General features: G+C 46.1%; 1 protein-coding gene across 5 annotated transcripts in view; it reads right to left on the bottom strand.

Annotated features, from left to right (window-relative positions):
• The window catches only part of LOC122480273 (protein argonaute-1), a 37,512-nt gene extending 22,379 nt beyond the window's left edge, over positions 1-15,133 (bottom strand). For 3 of the 5 annotated variants that reach the window (XM_043574471.1, XM_043574473.1, XM_043574472.1), the window contains exons 1-8: positions 14,822-15,058; positions 9,526-9,709; positions 5,720-5,840; positions 5,103-5,284; positions 4,565-4,701; positions 4,206-4,340; positions 3,968-4,055; positions 3,211-3,358 (exon numbers count right to left, since the gene is read on the bottom strand). In XM_043574471.1, the coding sequence (XP_043430406.1) occupies positions 3,211-3,358; positions 3,968-4,055; positions 4,206-4,340; positions 4,565-4,701; positions 5,103-5,284; positions 5,720-5,840; positions 9,526-9,709; positions 14,822-14,846 (1,020 nt within the window). In that variant the 5' untranslated portion in view covers positions 14,847-15,058. Of the gene's footprint in view, positions 1-3,210; positions 3,359-3,967; positions 4,056-4,205; positions 4,341-4,564; positions 4,784-5,102; positions 5,285-5,719; positions 5,841-9,525; positions 9,710-14,821 lie in introns of those variants that run through there. The other 2 variants (XM_043574474.1, XM_043574475.1) reach the window with 2 other exon arrangements.
• Positions 15,134-16,145: the final 1,012 nt, after the last annotated feature.

Raw genomic sequence — 16,145 nt, 5'->3', positions numbered from 1 at the left:
TCAGTTGGCTGACAGCATTCTCTGTTGGTGTGAGGAATATCCTGTCATGTGTTCCTCTGTTTGGGGCCCAAGAGAACACAGTGGAGATTAGAAAAGACTTTCTAGCAATGTGAAAGACTTCCATTCCCCAATATACTATATTCAGGATGCCATGAACAGGAAACCTTTTTGGAGAGTAGAGAGAGCCAGCAGGTTGGGAAGATTTGAATCTGAAGCCCAGCTTTGCCATTTCTAGGTGATATTACCTTGGGCAGGTCTCTTAACTACTCTGAGACTATGCTTCTTTAATTTCAGTCATGGGAGAAAGCATTAGCTATCTATGGGGGTTGTTGTGAGGATTCAGACAAAATGAAATATATAACTTGTTCCCACAGGGCCAACACTATGTAAGTGCTGGTTTTCCTTCTAATTTCCAAACTTCATGCTGAACAATGATAGGGAAACGCAGAACAGTCACCTGCCTTTAAATTCCATATCCCAAAGAATACACAAATTAGTCAATTCAATTAATAAAAATCCAGAATTGTCAAAAATTATGAGGTTGCTCTCTTAAAAGCACCTTAAAGTTGTAGCATTCTTGATTGATGATTTCAGCTACAGAATCAACACTAGGAAAAGACTAAAGCAAGGATGTGGAGAAATTGAAACTCTTGTGCATTGCTGGTGGAATGTAAAATGGTACAGCCACTGTAGAAAACAGTATGGGGATTCCTCAAAAAATTAAACACAGAATTACCATGATTCAGTAAATCCACTTCTGAGTATATACTCAAAAAAAGTGAAAGCAGAGACTAGAATGAATACTGTACACATATAATCATAGCAGCATTATTCATAACAGCTAAACAAGTAGAAACAACCTAAGTGTCCATCAATGAATGAATGCATTTTTTTTAAAGTGGCATATACATAGAATATTATTCAGCCTTAAAAAGGAGGAAAATTCTGACACATGCTACAGTATAATGAACCTTGAAGACATTATGCTAAGTGAATATGCCAGTCAAAAGAAAGCCATATATAATTCCATTCATATGAAATGTCCATAATAGACAAATGCACAAAGACAGAAATAGATTAGTGGTTACTAGGGGCTGATTGGTAGGAATGTAAGTGACTGCTAATGGGTATGGGTTTTCTTCTGGGGATGATGAAAATGTTTTACAATCAGATAATGATGATGGTTATACAACTCTGAATATACTAAAAACCACTGAATTGTACATTTGAAGAGGGTAAATTTTATGGTATATGGATTATATTTCTATAAAGTTATTCTTAAAAAAATCCCACCTGGCTATAAAAGCCTACATGATAAGACCCTGTACCTCTCTCTGAAATCATCCCCTACTACTTTTCCCCTCATATACCATACGCCAGCCACTATGGCCTTCTCTCTATTTCTCAAAAAATCCAAGTTCCCTGCTGCTTTAGAGCCTTTGTACTTATTATTTACCTCCTGCCTGAAAGGTTCTTCCCTCAGGTTATTACGAGGTTGGTTCTATCTCATAGTTTAGGACTCAAATGTCTCCTACAAAAGGACCTCCCTGAGTACAATAACTAAAGTGGCTCTCCAACCCCCTCCTCCTTTACCTCTATCCCCTTAATCTGTTTTATTATTCTTACACCACTTACCACCATCTGAAACTATCTTATTTATCAATTTATTGTCTATCTCCCCCTTCTAGAACGTAAGCTCCGTGACAGCAGGGACCTTGTCTGTCTTGTTAATCTCTACATTCCCGGCACCTAAAAGAGCATATGACACATGGTAGGAGCTCAATAAATATTTGTTAAATAAACAAACAACAAGAATAAAAATATACATTATATAAATTATTCCCCTTGGAAACTAATGTTTCAACAAAAGTAATGTTAATTTGCTGACAATATATTTAACATAATTTAGCTTACAGTAGATAGCCTAAGCTGGGATTGTCCCTGAAGACTCTTGTTTACACCTCAAAAGAACATACTGCCTTCCTCTCACTTTCCAGGTATCATCAGCTATTAACTAAAGTCAGAATTCTTGGGTTTTGGGATCTCATTGCTTCTCAGCCTAATTCCCTCTGGCTAGTTCTAAAATCCTAGGGGCTCCTGGGTGGTTCAGTCAGTTAAGCATCTGACTTTGGCTCAGGTCATGATCTTGCAGTTCACGGCTTTGAGCCCTGCATCAGGCTCTGTGCTGACAGCTCAGAGCTTGCGGCCTTCTCTGAATTGTGTCTCCCTCTCTCTCTGCCTTTCCCTCATTTGCACTCTGTCTCTCTCTGTCTCTCAAAAATGAAATCAACATAAAAAAAATTTTTTTTTAATCCTAGAAGCTCACAGAAGGCTTGAGCTTTGGTCCCAGCTATCTGACTCCTGCTATGGGAACAGAGTAAGATGTCATTCTAGGTTAGTGCTTCTCCAATTTTAATCTTCACGAGTCCTCTTTGGATTCTGTTAAGACAGATTTTGATTCAATAGTTCTAGGTGGAACCTAAGATTCTGCATTTCAAACAAGCTCCTACCCAGGTAATATCTATGCTATTGGTCTACAGACCACATTTTGGGTAGCACTAGACTAAACAATGAAGTAGTCAGCAATAATTTCTCCAAAGACATTTTGGCTAGTGTGTGTATACCAAATCAAATACAGCCCAATGACTCTGCATTTGTATTCTATGGCTTAAATAGCATTACTATTCTTTAATTGCAGGATTTCAAAGGTCTGAAGCATAAAAATACGATCAATCTTGGGACTAAAACTTTTTCAAAAGGACACATTGATCATCACATTGATAACATGAATAGAATTCACGTTATAGGTAATACCTATCTCCATTTTCTGCAAAATAAGGTATACTTACATCTCTAGGTCATTTAGGATCCCCAGCTCCAGACAGGGTAAGAGAAATTAAAAGGACATGAATGTGGGTATCTGAAATATCTGTCCTGAATGAACTAATTATTTATTAAATAGTAAACACAGCTTTTACCTCTGCCTGGCAGTCCTGAAAGAACATGAGAACTGGATGAGGGATAATGAAAGAACGTAGCAGGTTAGAATGGGGCCTACATTTCACAGAATGACCTCATACCTCTCAGAATGTCAATTTTCCTAACTTCAAAATGAGAGTAAGAGACTACGAATGGAAGAACAGAACTCTTATGATCAGTGCGCAGGTACAATGCTTGTTCTCCAGCCCAGCCATTACTTGGCAGCCTCACCTCTAGGGGCAGGTAGGTATGCTTTTGTTCCTGGCCAACTTGAAGGCAGGGCAGGTGGGGATACTTGAGCTGAAGGTTATATTTCTGCTTGAAATACTGTGCCACTGTGCACTCCACAGTCTGTCCACTCTCCAACTGCAAGGGAAACCTGTTTGGGTGAAGGGAAAAAGGTGTCAGGGCCCAGTATTTAATCCCACCTCTTTAGACTTACAACCATGGGAAGTCCCAGACTTGGCTTCATCCCTATCCAGACTCTTTGAGCATTGCCACTCATGGGAAAGCAGGCAATACAGGGCTCCCAGAGTAAAGCCAAAGATTTGAGAGGCAAGTTCCACAACAGTCAAGACCATATCTGACTCATTTGCATTTCTAGTGCTGAGCATAAAGCCCAGTATCCAATAGGCACTCACAGACCAGTAGTCTAAGGTCAAGAAGGTAGATGGAATGAGCCCAGGAGCCTAGCTTTCTCTTTCAGGTGGAAGAGTAAGTTGAGAAAGAACAGAACTGAGACAGCAGTCAGGGGAAGACTCCTGCTCCATAATAAAGGACCAAGGAGGAGAGGTGGAGACCAAGAAGGTAAAAATGGTAAGGAGAGTATCAAGGATCTGGGAAGGTTGGAGGAGGGATACCAAAGTTTATCTTGAAAAACAGGGCTCATCCTCAGGACCAATGGGGGAGGGCATAGGAAGTGAAAGGAGTATGCTGAAATATCAGCTCTCTTCCACTAATGGTATGGCTTAGCAGCCTGTCAACTCACGTCTGATGGCTGGCAGGGCGGCGGGTAACATTACACACACGGTATTTCCTCTTCATCTGTCCACAGTGGGTCACTTCCACCTTCAGACCTGGGATACACACACTGCCAGTCAGGGTTGGAAAAGGCTGTTCATGCAACCAGGCTTGGCCTCTCCCCTGAACATATCCCAAGGGGATTTCCTTTTAGGACGAAAGAGAAAGTAGTGCCGTTTCCCTTCCCCACCTGGTTGGGTCCTCACCTTTGATCTCCTTGGTGAAGCGCACACGCTGAGAGTCCGTGAGGGGTTTGGGCTGCTCATCTATGTTCCTGATGTCCAGCACCTCACACATGAACTCAATCACTGGCTGCGCCTTATAGAAGGCAGTGGCTGAGACTGTGGGGACAGGGTGGGTAGAGCTCAACTTAGGTTCAGTCTTTCAGTATAAATGGAGGCACTGTTCTTTACACCCTCTTCCTTATAGGGTATCGGGATGGGGGAGGGGTACCAGGGCTTTAGGGATTAGACTAGGAGTGTGGTTGCAGAGCTGGGAGGGATGAGGCTGGGAGTGTGGTCACTGGACTCAGGGTGCCCCTGGTTCCATAGCTCTCCCCACTCACCGTCAATGTTGAGCATCATCTTCCACATGGCAGGGCGCACAGACTGGTGAAAGCCGAACCAGACCTCGCGCCCACCCCCCAGCGGGTGGTAGTAGCCCTCAGGCGGTGAGAAGAAGGAGCGGCCCACGGGGGTGTACCTGGCAGGGACAGGCAGAGAACTGGTCCCTCGGGCACAGGCCCCCACCCTGTGAGGCATCCTGGGCACGGAGGAGCCCTGGCCTGGAAGGCAGGACACCAGGGCTTTAATTCCAGCTCTGATCCTTTACTAGTTGTATGACTGACCTTGTGCAAGTCTCTATCCTTTCTCTGTCCTGCAGGGACAGATGGGGTGAAGGTCCAAAGATATCTAAAAGGGACAGGGCCAAGGCTTTAAACCACCTAAATGTATATGCATACCACTTGGCATATGGTAGGGCTTCAAAGAATGTTTTGTTTGAAAGGCATACTGTGGGACCTTAGTATGTGCTCATTTTACCCCCCAACCCCACATAGCAGTTCTGCCACCACTACTAGCCCAGATACTAACTACACCCAGTACCTCATGGATGCCAGGTGCCTCATGGCCACATCCAGGGCTTGCACAGACTCCAAGGGAACAGGGATCTGGCCACTAACCAGGGCCTCATGGAGCATGCGCCAGCTAACAATAGCTAGCCACTTGATGGAGACCTTGAAGATTCGATCCTTCCCTTCCCCAGGGATTGTCACCTCAAAGTCAACCTTCAAAAGAAAGGAGTGAAGGATTGCCAATGCTTTCCAACAATCCAACATTCCTGGTGTTGCCCCAACTGTCCCCAACCACACAGATCTGCCAAGAATCTGCTCCTTAAACTGATAGGGGCTCACAGTGAAGACTTCAGAGGAAATTCAGCCGTTTAGTCTCTAGCCACCTTAGTTCAGTGCTTCTGTCCCTCTCAACCACACCTAGCAGAAGTCCTTTAGGTCTATTTTAAGACTAATCTCAGTCTGTTTGGGTAGGGACAGACATACAGTAAGCTAAATAAACATCACCATCTACCCATCCCTCACCCTAATACACACTTTCTCATCATAAAAGATGAAAAGGATTTCTAGACTGCCAAACTCTAATAGGCTTAAACGAGTTCTGTCCCACCCCAGACCCCTGACACAGGTCTAGTCTGACTCCCAACTTACCCGTTCATTGCCAATGGGCAGTGCTGTGACAGTGTAAATGTTCTTCTTCCCATCATACACAGGCTTGCGATCACCAAAGATCTGAGGCTTGAAATGCTGGACCATGTATTCCACCACTTCCCTGTGGGGGATAGGAGCAGCCTGTAGAAGCTGAGAGACTACTACTTCAAGCTCTTGGAAGTAATTCAACGTTCAGGTAATGTCCATCCCCTCCTAACAGCTACTCTAATCTCATCTACTCTATAGCAGTGCTTCTCAAACGTCAACATTCATATGAATCACCTGGAGATTTTATTAAAATAGAGATTCTAATTCAAGTCTAGAGCAAAGCCTGAAATTCTACAGTTCTAACAAGCTATCAAGGGATGTTTCTGGTTCTCAGATCTCTAGAGGATCTCAAGACTCTGAAGGATCTAAAAGAGTAGGTAGGTACGAGTGCCTTCTGAGCAGAGAAGGAGGCAGAGGGGAAAGGGGATTACTCCCAGGGTCTATCTAGAATCAGGAATAGAATCCAGACAGCTCCAATCCCCGAGCTGAGACATATAAAAGGTAGATGAGGGACGCCTGGGTGGCTCAGTCGGTTAAATGTCCGACTTCAGCTCAGGTAATGATCTCACAGTTGGTGAGGTCAAGCCCCATGTCGGGCTCTGTGCTGACTGCTCAAAGTCTGGAGCCTGCTTCAGATTCTGCAACTACCTCTCTCTCTGCCCCTCCCACACTCATGCTTTGTCTCTCTCAAAAAATAAACATTAAAAAAAAACAAAAAAGGTAAAGAGGAAGAGATCTGAATTAGAATAGGACTAAACTATGGAAGAAGAACCCCATCTCGTCCATCTCTCTGAAGCCCTTAGTCCCACCACCCCACTATCACCTCATTATCATCTCTTTCTTGATTTCACTTCCTGTCCTCTGCCACTAAGATCCCAGAGTGCCCATCTAGCCTTCAAAATACCATCCATCCAACTATCTGACCTCTTCACTTTCTAAACCAAAGCTCTTAAATACTACTGATAAAAAGACTCAAATTGTACATTGTAAGCAACTATAAGCACATGGTTTCAATCCCAATTAGGCTTTAGTGCTACCGAGCAATCTCTTTAATGTCCCTAATCACTTTCATTCCTTACAGACTGCCAAACTTTCTCCTCTACCCTCTAACCCCAGAACCCATTCCTACCTCCAATCAAAAAGCAACTCTAGGGGCACCTGGGTGGCTCAGTCAGTTAAGCCTCTGACTTCAGCTCAGGTCATGATCTCACGGCTTGTGAGTTCGAGTCCCGTGTCAGGCTCTGTGCCAACAGCTCAGAGCCTGGAGCCTGCTTCAGATTCTGTGTCTCCCTCTTTCTCTGTCCCTTTCCTGCTCAGGACTTCAGCTCAGGTCATGATTTCACAGTTTATTGGTTCAAGCCCAGCATGGGGCTCTGTGCTGACAGCGCAGAGCCTGCCTCAGATCATCTGTCTCCCTCTCTCTTTGCCCCTCTCCAGCTTGTGCCCTCTCTCAAAAATTAACAAACATTAAAAACAACAACAAAACAAAACACCTCTAAATACTAAATAGTATAGCACAAAATAGGCAAGGATACCTTCAAGTTCCCAGACATATAAACATATGTATATATGCACACCTCTTTTCCTATTTTTCCTCTCACATTTGAAATTTCCCTTCCATATATAATTTTTAAAAATATGAAAATACGTTCAATTTCACTCATTAGAGAAACACAATTCAAAATTAGACCAAGACTGGGGCACCTGGCTGGCTCAGTCAGTAGAACATGCAACTCTTGATCTCAGGTTTGTGAGTTCAAGCCCCACAATGGGCACAGAGATTACTTTAAAAATTTTTTAGAAAATAAAACTGGGGGGCGCCTGGGTGGCGCAGTCGGTTAAGCGTCCGACTTCAACCAGGTCACGATCTCGCGGTCCGTGAGTTCGAGCCCCGCGTCAGGCTCTGGGCTGATGGCTCAGAGCCTGGAGCCTGTTTCCGATTCTGTGTCTCCCTCTCTCTCTCTGCCCCTCCCCTGTTCATGCTCTGTCTCACTCTGTCCCAAAAATAAATAAACGTTGAAAAAAAAAAATTTTTTTTTAAATAAAAATAAAAAAATAAAACTGGACCAAGATATAATTTTCTACTTATCATAAATCCAAAGGTCAAAAAATCCAATATACTGGATGGGTGCAGTTATGGGAAGGGGCACTCTGATACTTTGATGATGGGAGTATAAGTTGGTACAACTTACTCTAAAACAAAAATTGGTAATATCTCAAAATTTCTTTCTTTTTTAAGTTTATTTATTTAATGGGGGTGGGAGGGGCAGCAGCAGAGACAGGGAGAGAAAGAATCCCAAGCAGGCTCTGCACTGTCAGCACAGAGCCCAATGTGGGGCTCAAATCCACAAAACATAAGATCACAACCTGAGCTGAAATCAAGACTCAAATGGTAACCGACTGAGCTACCCAGGTGTCCCTCAAAAAAATTTTTTTAATGTTTATTTTTGAGAGAGAGACAGAGCATGAGCAGAGCAGAGCAGAGGTGGAGAGAGAGACACACACACATACAGAATCCGAAGCAGGCTTCAGGATCCAAGCGGTCAGCCCAGAGCCCAATGTGGGGCTCAAACTCACAAACCTCCAGATCATGACCTGAGCTGAACTCGGACACTTAACCAACTGAGCCACCCGGGCACCCCTCAAAATTTTTCAAAGTATTATGCCAGCAATTCTACTCTTAGAACTTTATCCTATAGATACATTCATATTTGAGTGCAAAAAATGTATCTATATTTAATAATATCCAACAGTTTCACTTTTGTAGCAAAAGTTTAAACTAAACCTAAATGTTCCTCAACAGATTTATTAAATAAGTTATAATACATCCATTCAATGGAATATCTATGATGCTATGCAAAAGGCAGATATGCATGTACTGATACATACTGTTCAGTGGAAAAAAGGTACAGAACAAGGCATATAGGATTCTACATTTTGTGCATTTAAAAAATGTTCTATATACATATATGCTTGCATATGCATACAAAAATATATGGAAACATACTCAAGAATGGTAACAATGAATGTCTCTAGGGAAAGGGACTCAGGGACTAGAGACCAGAGTATAAGAGGAGATATTTTTCACTGCTATTCTTTTTTTAATATTTTAACTTTTTTCTTACTTTGTACATATGTAGTTTTCAAATAATAATGAAATTAGTTAATTTGGTAAAGAAATATTTCTTCTTCTAAGGCTAATTCCTCCAACTATGTATCCTGTAATGTCCTCCTGACTTAGCAATGAGTGGAAACTCATTCATCTCCTCTCTGTCCTGTACCTTTAACCTCTTTCTCCAACAACTTCTCCTCAGTTTATAAGCATATCCATGTCTCGTTCTTAAAAACTTTTCATTCATTCATTTTAACAAACACTGCAACATGCAACACATTGTATTGACCTCTATAAATCCTCTCTAACCAACATATTCTCTCTCCACATGCTTCACTGTAAGCTATCTAGAAAAGGCAATCTGCTCTCACAATACCTACCACATTACCTTCCATTGATCCCTCAACAGACTATAGATTACTAGCCCAACTAATCTGCTAAAACTGCTCTGCAAAAGGCACCAATTATCTCCACAGAGCCAAATTCAATGATATTTTTCAACATTTACCTTACCTAAACCTCCTCAAAAACTTCCTTGAATCTGGTGATATCATACTCTACCAGTTTTCTCTGGATCCTCTCAAGATTCTGAGACTCAGGAAAGTAAAGAGTCCTGGACTTGGTGGCTTAGATGTGTATCACTTACCGGTTGACTCTGCGAGGACACTTATCCGGCTTGATATCCACTTCGTAGTGGTAGACGTCAATCTTAGGGATATCCACCTCAAAGTAATTGGCCAGAAGCTTGATTGGTTTCCCCACAGTGCCAATGCCAGGCCGGCGAGGTGCCTGGAACACCTGCTGCAGGGGGGGCAGGTAGGCGCCTGCAGCTACAAAACAAAGAGGCTGGTGAGGGTAGAGTCTGGCATCTCCTTACCATTCTGATCAAAGAAGGCACAAAGCCTCCCAGAAGAGGAACAGGAAAGTATAGGGGAAGCTTCTTTCCTGCCTACCCAACCCAACTGAAGGGTTCCACTGGCTCAGTCAATCCATGTTTTTTGTTTTTTGTTTTTTTGGGTTTTTTTTTTTTTTAATGTTTCTTTATTTTTGAGAGAGAGAGAGAGAGAGCAAGGGAGGAGCAGAGAGAAAGGGAGACAGAGGATCTGAAGCAGGCTCTACACTGCTCAAATGGAGGACTCAAATTCATGAAGTGTTAGATCATGACCTGAGCTGAAGTTGAACGCTTAACCAACTGGGCCACCACGTGTCTCTCCATATTCATTTTTTTAAAAACCTCTCTCCAGTTAGGAAAATTATCTTTGTCATCTACCTTAAATTCATGTGAATATTTAATACGTTCCTATTATATGTCAAGTAGAGAGGCTAAATCTGGCTCCCAATAATAAACTTTCTTCCTTATTTTAGAGTAAGACACCTGCCTCCACCAGGTATCTAGTAGACCAAGAATTCTTGTCTTCTCTGCCAGCCAGATGCTCTCTTCACTCATTACCATCCTGAACATGAAACAGCAACATCTTAATGCTCCTGTGCAATGTAGGTGGGAGGAAGATCCAAAGAAGGTCAGGCTAGGGAGATGTGAGGGGAGACAGTGTTTTAGAAAGGATTGAGGTCACTGAAAGGCTGAGGTTAGAGAGACAAAAAAGCAGAAAAGGCTTAAAAAAAACAGTTTGGAGACAAAAGAAAGGAGACAGGCTGAAATAGGGAGCTGACAAAGAGCCACAATTGGAAGTCAGAGCAGAAAGAGGCTTGATCTAGGAAGGGGGGAAGGCTGGAGTTAGGGCCCGGGCAACATATAGGTTAGAGTTGGGAAGGTGAGTAAGAAATAAGGCTGCAGTTGGGGAGACAATAAATAAGTTCAAAAGAAAAAGCTAGGGAATGAAGACTGGCAGAACACAGGAGAATGAGGCAAGAGTAGGCTACAGTAGAGGACTTGGGAAGGAGAGGTGGCCATTAGCATGCTAGAGAATAATGAGATACTTGTTTCAGGAAGGAGAATACAAGGTGCTCTCCACAGCCATAGCTCCTTCCACACAGAGGGCCCAGACAGTAGCAGAAGGGATCAATTTCAAGATAGAGCAGGCCCTTTGGGAAAAGGCTAGGGCAAGGCCAGCTCCCACTGCTTTTCCTCTCTTCCCACCAGCTAGGTTGCTGCCCCTGGTTTTATTTTCTAGCTTGAGGGGAAAGGGAGTAAAAAGGGAAGCTGTCTAAGAGAAGCCTTTGTCCATAGCTACTATTGTCCTTGCCATTAGAGGACCAGCCCAGGTGGGAGGAGAGAGGGATAAACTAGCCCAGAACCTCCCAACACCAGAGCTCTGCTTTCACAGTCGGCCAGGCTGGGGGGATGGGGCATATCCTCAGCTAGGGGTCAGGAAGAGGTCAGAACCATTCACGGGAGGGGCACGATTCCCAGAGCTAAGCTGCTGTGTCTCCTTCTGACCACCTGTCAAGCCCAGCCCCACTCTGCAGACAGGGAAACACAGACAGAAAAATGAAGGCTCAGCCTGGGGGAAAAAGGCCTTCAAGGACTCAGCCATATGGGCAAGTGAAAGCCTAACTACTAACTAGCACCTGGGTGCCTATCCCAGAAAGAGCTGGACAGAAATTGCACACAAGCAATAGATAGATGCAGACACATAGTAAGGCACATTCCTGTCATACACACCTAAACACACACTTACACCTAAACAGTTTACCTTTATATGCATACCCCACACCACCCTAGATTGTGAGTTATTCAAGAGCAAGGACTGTATCTTGCCTCCTAGCATATAGGTGTTCAACATACAGGCAATAAATGAATGAACAAACAGATCCTCAGACACACCACAAAGAACACACAAGCATGTATAGCACACAAACACAAAACACCTGCAAACTGCTCAAAAACAATTATAAACCCTGAACAAGATAAACATCCTGGTGGATGTAAGAGACACCCTTCCCCTCCCCAAGTTTTCATGTTCCATTCATCTCCTTAGCCTCCCAGGCTGAATAATCATTTGTGGAGTCTTGGGAAAAAGACATACCCTAGAGTTGGGGGCTGGGTAGAAATAATGGGGGATGGGACAGACACTCTAGCCTCAAAGGCTTCTCTTCCCCAGAAATAGGACTACACACCAAATTCAGCCTTAGGCACCCTCCACTCCAAGGAAGCTTTAGGAAAACAGGAGAACCCCCACCTTCCCTTTCATCCCCAAACTAGGGAAGGCAAAAGGGAGAACCTCTCTCCCATCCCATCCCCCTGCAAGCCTTAGAGCTGTACAAAGTCCTCCCCTTACCCCACCCTGCCCCCAGCTTTTAGTCTGAGAAAGGGAGACACTTCCCTTCAAACCCAGACAGGGACAGACGGCCACTTTGTGATGCAGATGAGGGCCCCAGCACAGAGGACAAAGCTTGGGCCTTGGGGGAAAGGGGCGGGGCCCTTCCTTGCAGACAAAAGCAAGGAGGGAGGGGCCATGAAAAGGACACTCCTCCTCCCCCATCCCAACCAGCCCTGAGAAGGAAAAGTAACAGAGCTGAAAGGTCTGGCTCAGAGATTCCTTCCCTGTAGTTCTGAGGCCCACATACCTCCTAAGGAGCCAGACTGCCTATTCAAAACACAAACTCAAGGCTGGGGTAGCCGTCCAGTAAGCAAAGATTAAGAGGCCAATCTCTCCGAAAAAGAATTTGTCCACACATGAGTATATGCAACTTATTAGATATCCATATATGTGCTTAACCATTTATGTTCATACTGGAATGTGATTCAATTACTAAATGTGTACTTCGTTTCAGGGCCTAGACACTCACTATTTCCACAGATAAATAAGACATTACCTCTACCCTCCTGGAGCTTCCAATCCAGTATATGTGAGTGGAACACACCTGAGTACAGAAAACACACTGGGACATAAGTCCAGTGAAGCCAGCACCAATACCTTTAGTTTTGTGTACTGTGTCCTCCAACTTCCAAGAGAAAAGTCTGGGCCTAGGAAGCAGGCAGTTATAGGCTCCTGCCATTCACAGCTTCCAGAATGAATTCCAAATACACCTTTTGAAGAGGCAAAGCCTGTCCCACTAAGCTACAGCCAACTCCAGATACCAGGCTCTAGTCCCTTCCCTAGAAGTTTATCTCTTGTAACAAACAAAAAAGTCCATTTCTTCATCACCCCAGAGTCCATTAGGAATTCATCAGGAGAAATCATGAGCAGTTTGATATGAGTGCCAGCTCCCAGCAATCCATCTGGACCTCTGTGACCTCCTCCTACTCTAGTACACAGGTTGCTGCAAATAGTCTCCAGCCTAGAAAAACAGGAGAGTTCCTAGAATGGAGAAAGAAGCCAGAGGGAAGGAGGAAGTAGTTTTCTGAAGTCAGTTGCTCCCTGCACTCTACCTGAAGACCTTTACAAGGTTGCTTTTGTTTTGGGGAAAGTGGTCACAAAGTACTTGCAGATCACTAAACGGATAACTTGGGTACGTTGGTAGGAGCTATTTCCTTGAGGAAGTTAAGATCTGGCATAAATGAGATTCTTCCACCAGAAATGAAATTCATGTCCTAAATAGAAATCCTATATCCACCTCTAGAGCAAATGGAAGGAGGTAGTGAGACAAGACCTAAAGGATTCCCAGATCCAGAATGCTCCTCTGATCAAAGGGTAAAAAGACCTAGGACACGGCAAGTCCCACTACCCCACAGCCTATCCTGGAGACTCTGGTCTTCTTGAGGCAACCCTACCCCAATTTCTCCTGTTTTCATCTCCTTTCCTCCTGATTGCTTGTGAATACCAGAGAGTTAAGGCTACCACCTGGGATTCCCCCTCCCCCAAACAAAGGGCAAGCTTGGCAACCTTGGGTCTAATGTCATGGCCTTGACAGTTTCTTGGGAGCAGAGAGAGGAAAAAGAAAAAATACCCAGTGAGGAACAGAAGCCACAAAATATAGAAAGACATTAGGCTATCACCTGAGGAGACATTTCAATGGAAAAATCATAATCTTTGGATTAAAAGATCCCATGTCTACAAACTATTGGACCACAAACGAGGAAACCAGGCAGACAACCCCTTTCAGGTAAACCTGGTCCCGGCCTTGGTCCCTCAGTAACCAACACCTTTTCTAAGGAGGACTCGCCGCCAGAACATTGCCTTGGTCCTAGTCTTTCCTCATCCCAGTGACATAAGGCGGCACTTTGGCAGTTTCCTTCAACCCGTTCTTGGCAAATTGTGACTGAGGGTTTCCAAGATCAAGTGTAAGAGCCCCAAAGATGGGGAAGGGGATAAGTTCCATTTGCACTCTGCCAGCTTAACCTTAGAGAATGCATCCCATCAGCGGGCTCCTTTTTCCAAGCCAAATCAGGCGGGGTGGGGGGTGGGGGGATTCGGGCAGCCACGCCCCCACCACTTCGGGCAGCCCCTTCAAGTTGCCACCTTCGCGCATGCTCAGGCGCCTCCGCTCCAGCTCCCCAGACTCAACGGGGGGAATCCCGGGACTGGATCCCCACCCACCGCCCCCTGACCCTCGCCCCCGCGTCAGGCCCGGCTGGGGCGGAGCTCATAGCCCAGCTCTGGCGCCTTCTCCCAAGAGACAGTAGCCCAGCCCAGCCTGGATGAGCCCCCGCCCCCGGCATGCAGCAGCACTGGGCCCATCTGTGTGACCCCCTCCTATCCTGGACACCTGGAGCCCGCCCCCTGCCACCTGCCGGGCCTCTCCCTAGGCCTCCCAGGATCTCCCGGAGTCCTTACGTGCATTCAGGCCCTTCTCCCTGATTACTTCCCACCTCTAGGAGTGGGATAAACGGCTTTGATAAACGGCCCGCGTCTCAGGGCTTCCTTCACAAGGTTTCCCCCGGAACTGCACACAGCCACCTTCAAACTGGGCCCCCCATCCCATAAAAGCCCCTCTCCTCACTCAGGAAACCTCCCCTCACTCGGAAATCCTGCTCTTCACGCGGGAATTCCCCCGGTCCTTGGGGGCACTCACCGTCTCCCACTCCCAGGGGCCCTTACCTGCTCCCGAGGGTCCCGCTTCCATCCCATATACCCGTGTGGAGGTCAGGCGGCCCGGAGACTGTGGAGTCCAGAGTGAGGGGCCTAGGTACCCAGCACTCTAGCTGCTCGGGCTTCCGGGCCGGGCTCGGCACCCCCCCCCAAGCCCGGCCGCTCGCGCCGCTGCCCCCGCAGCCTCCGTTGCCGCCGCCGCCGCGGAGCCTGCAGCAGCTCCCCCAGCGAGCGCCCGGCCAGCTGCCAGTGCGCAGGCGCGACCGCCAGGCCCAGGGGGCGGACGGGAACGAGTCAAGCGGGGCGCTCCGACGGCAACAAAGGCCAATGGAGAGGGGCGGGAGCACCGGGGACCCGAGGCAGCGGCCCCTGGCGGTCACCCATCGCCATGCAGCCTGGCGGGAGGGCTCCGGTAGAGGCGCCGCGGAATCGCGCAGCAGCGTAAGTGGGGTGGAGCAGGGGAAACACCCCCCCCACCCCGCAGCAGCTCTGGCCCTGTGTCTTTTACCCAAATAGGTCTCTCCAAATCTACACACAGCCTCCTCCCATTTGCACACAACCACACGCACATCACAGAAACCCCACCTCATTCCCAGGTCCCCCTCACACACTCGGAGCACCCCATCACCCAGGGGCCCTGCCTCCCACCTCTCCTCCCAATCACCCTCATCCTTCGAGCCTCGGCTGCAAAGAGACTGCCTCCGCGAAGCCTTTCTCCGTCCCTAGTCAATGAACTCACTGACGCCACCCTCTCTTCCAGGCCGTGTGCTGGGCGCTGGGACCACAGATGCGAAAGAGACCCTGCCTACGCTGGAAGATGTCACAGTCTCAACTTAAGCGTGGCTACAGAGTTCAATCTGTGGGACCTTGGAAGAACCTGCCTCCGCTTTTTCATCCGGAGCTCACCCCTGAATTCGGTCAATCTGCTTCTGCACTCACCACGTCACTTAAAATACTTTTAGTGTCAAAATCCAAAAGATAATTTTTGATTATTTCTCCGTGGCATCTGACACTGGCCTCCCCTTCCTTTTTGAGCCTTACATAGACTCCATAATTTTCTGAGGTCTCCTATTGCCTAAATCCTTTTCAGTCTTCTTCAAGGGCTCCCTGTTGCCTTTCTGCCCCACTGAATAACAGTGTTCACTGTGGTTTCAAATCCAGCTCTCTTTTCATTTCTCCCTCCACTTTTCCCTTGAAGGTCTCATCCATTCTTATGGCTCAACTATCTCTCCAAATCTCTATCTCCAGCCATGTCTTAGACTCATATTTCCAAGTGTATGCTGGACAGCTCCACCTGGATCTCCAGCACTTAAATTTGGAGTCCAAAATCAAA

The sequence above is a fragment of the Prionailurus bengalensis genome, chromosome C1 (genome assembly GCF_016509475.1).
Source record: "Prionailurus bengalensis isolate Pbe53 chromosome C1, Fcat_Pben_1.1_paternal_pri, whole genome shotgun sequence".
NCBI classification, from domain to species: domain Eukaryota; kingdom Metazoa; phylum Chordata; class Mammalia; order Carnivora; family Felidae; genus Prionailurus; species Prionailurus bengalensis.
This window is presented reverse-complemented; position numbering and strand designations above follow the sequence as displayed.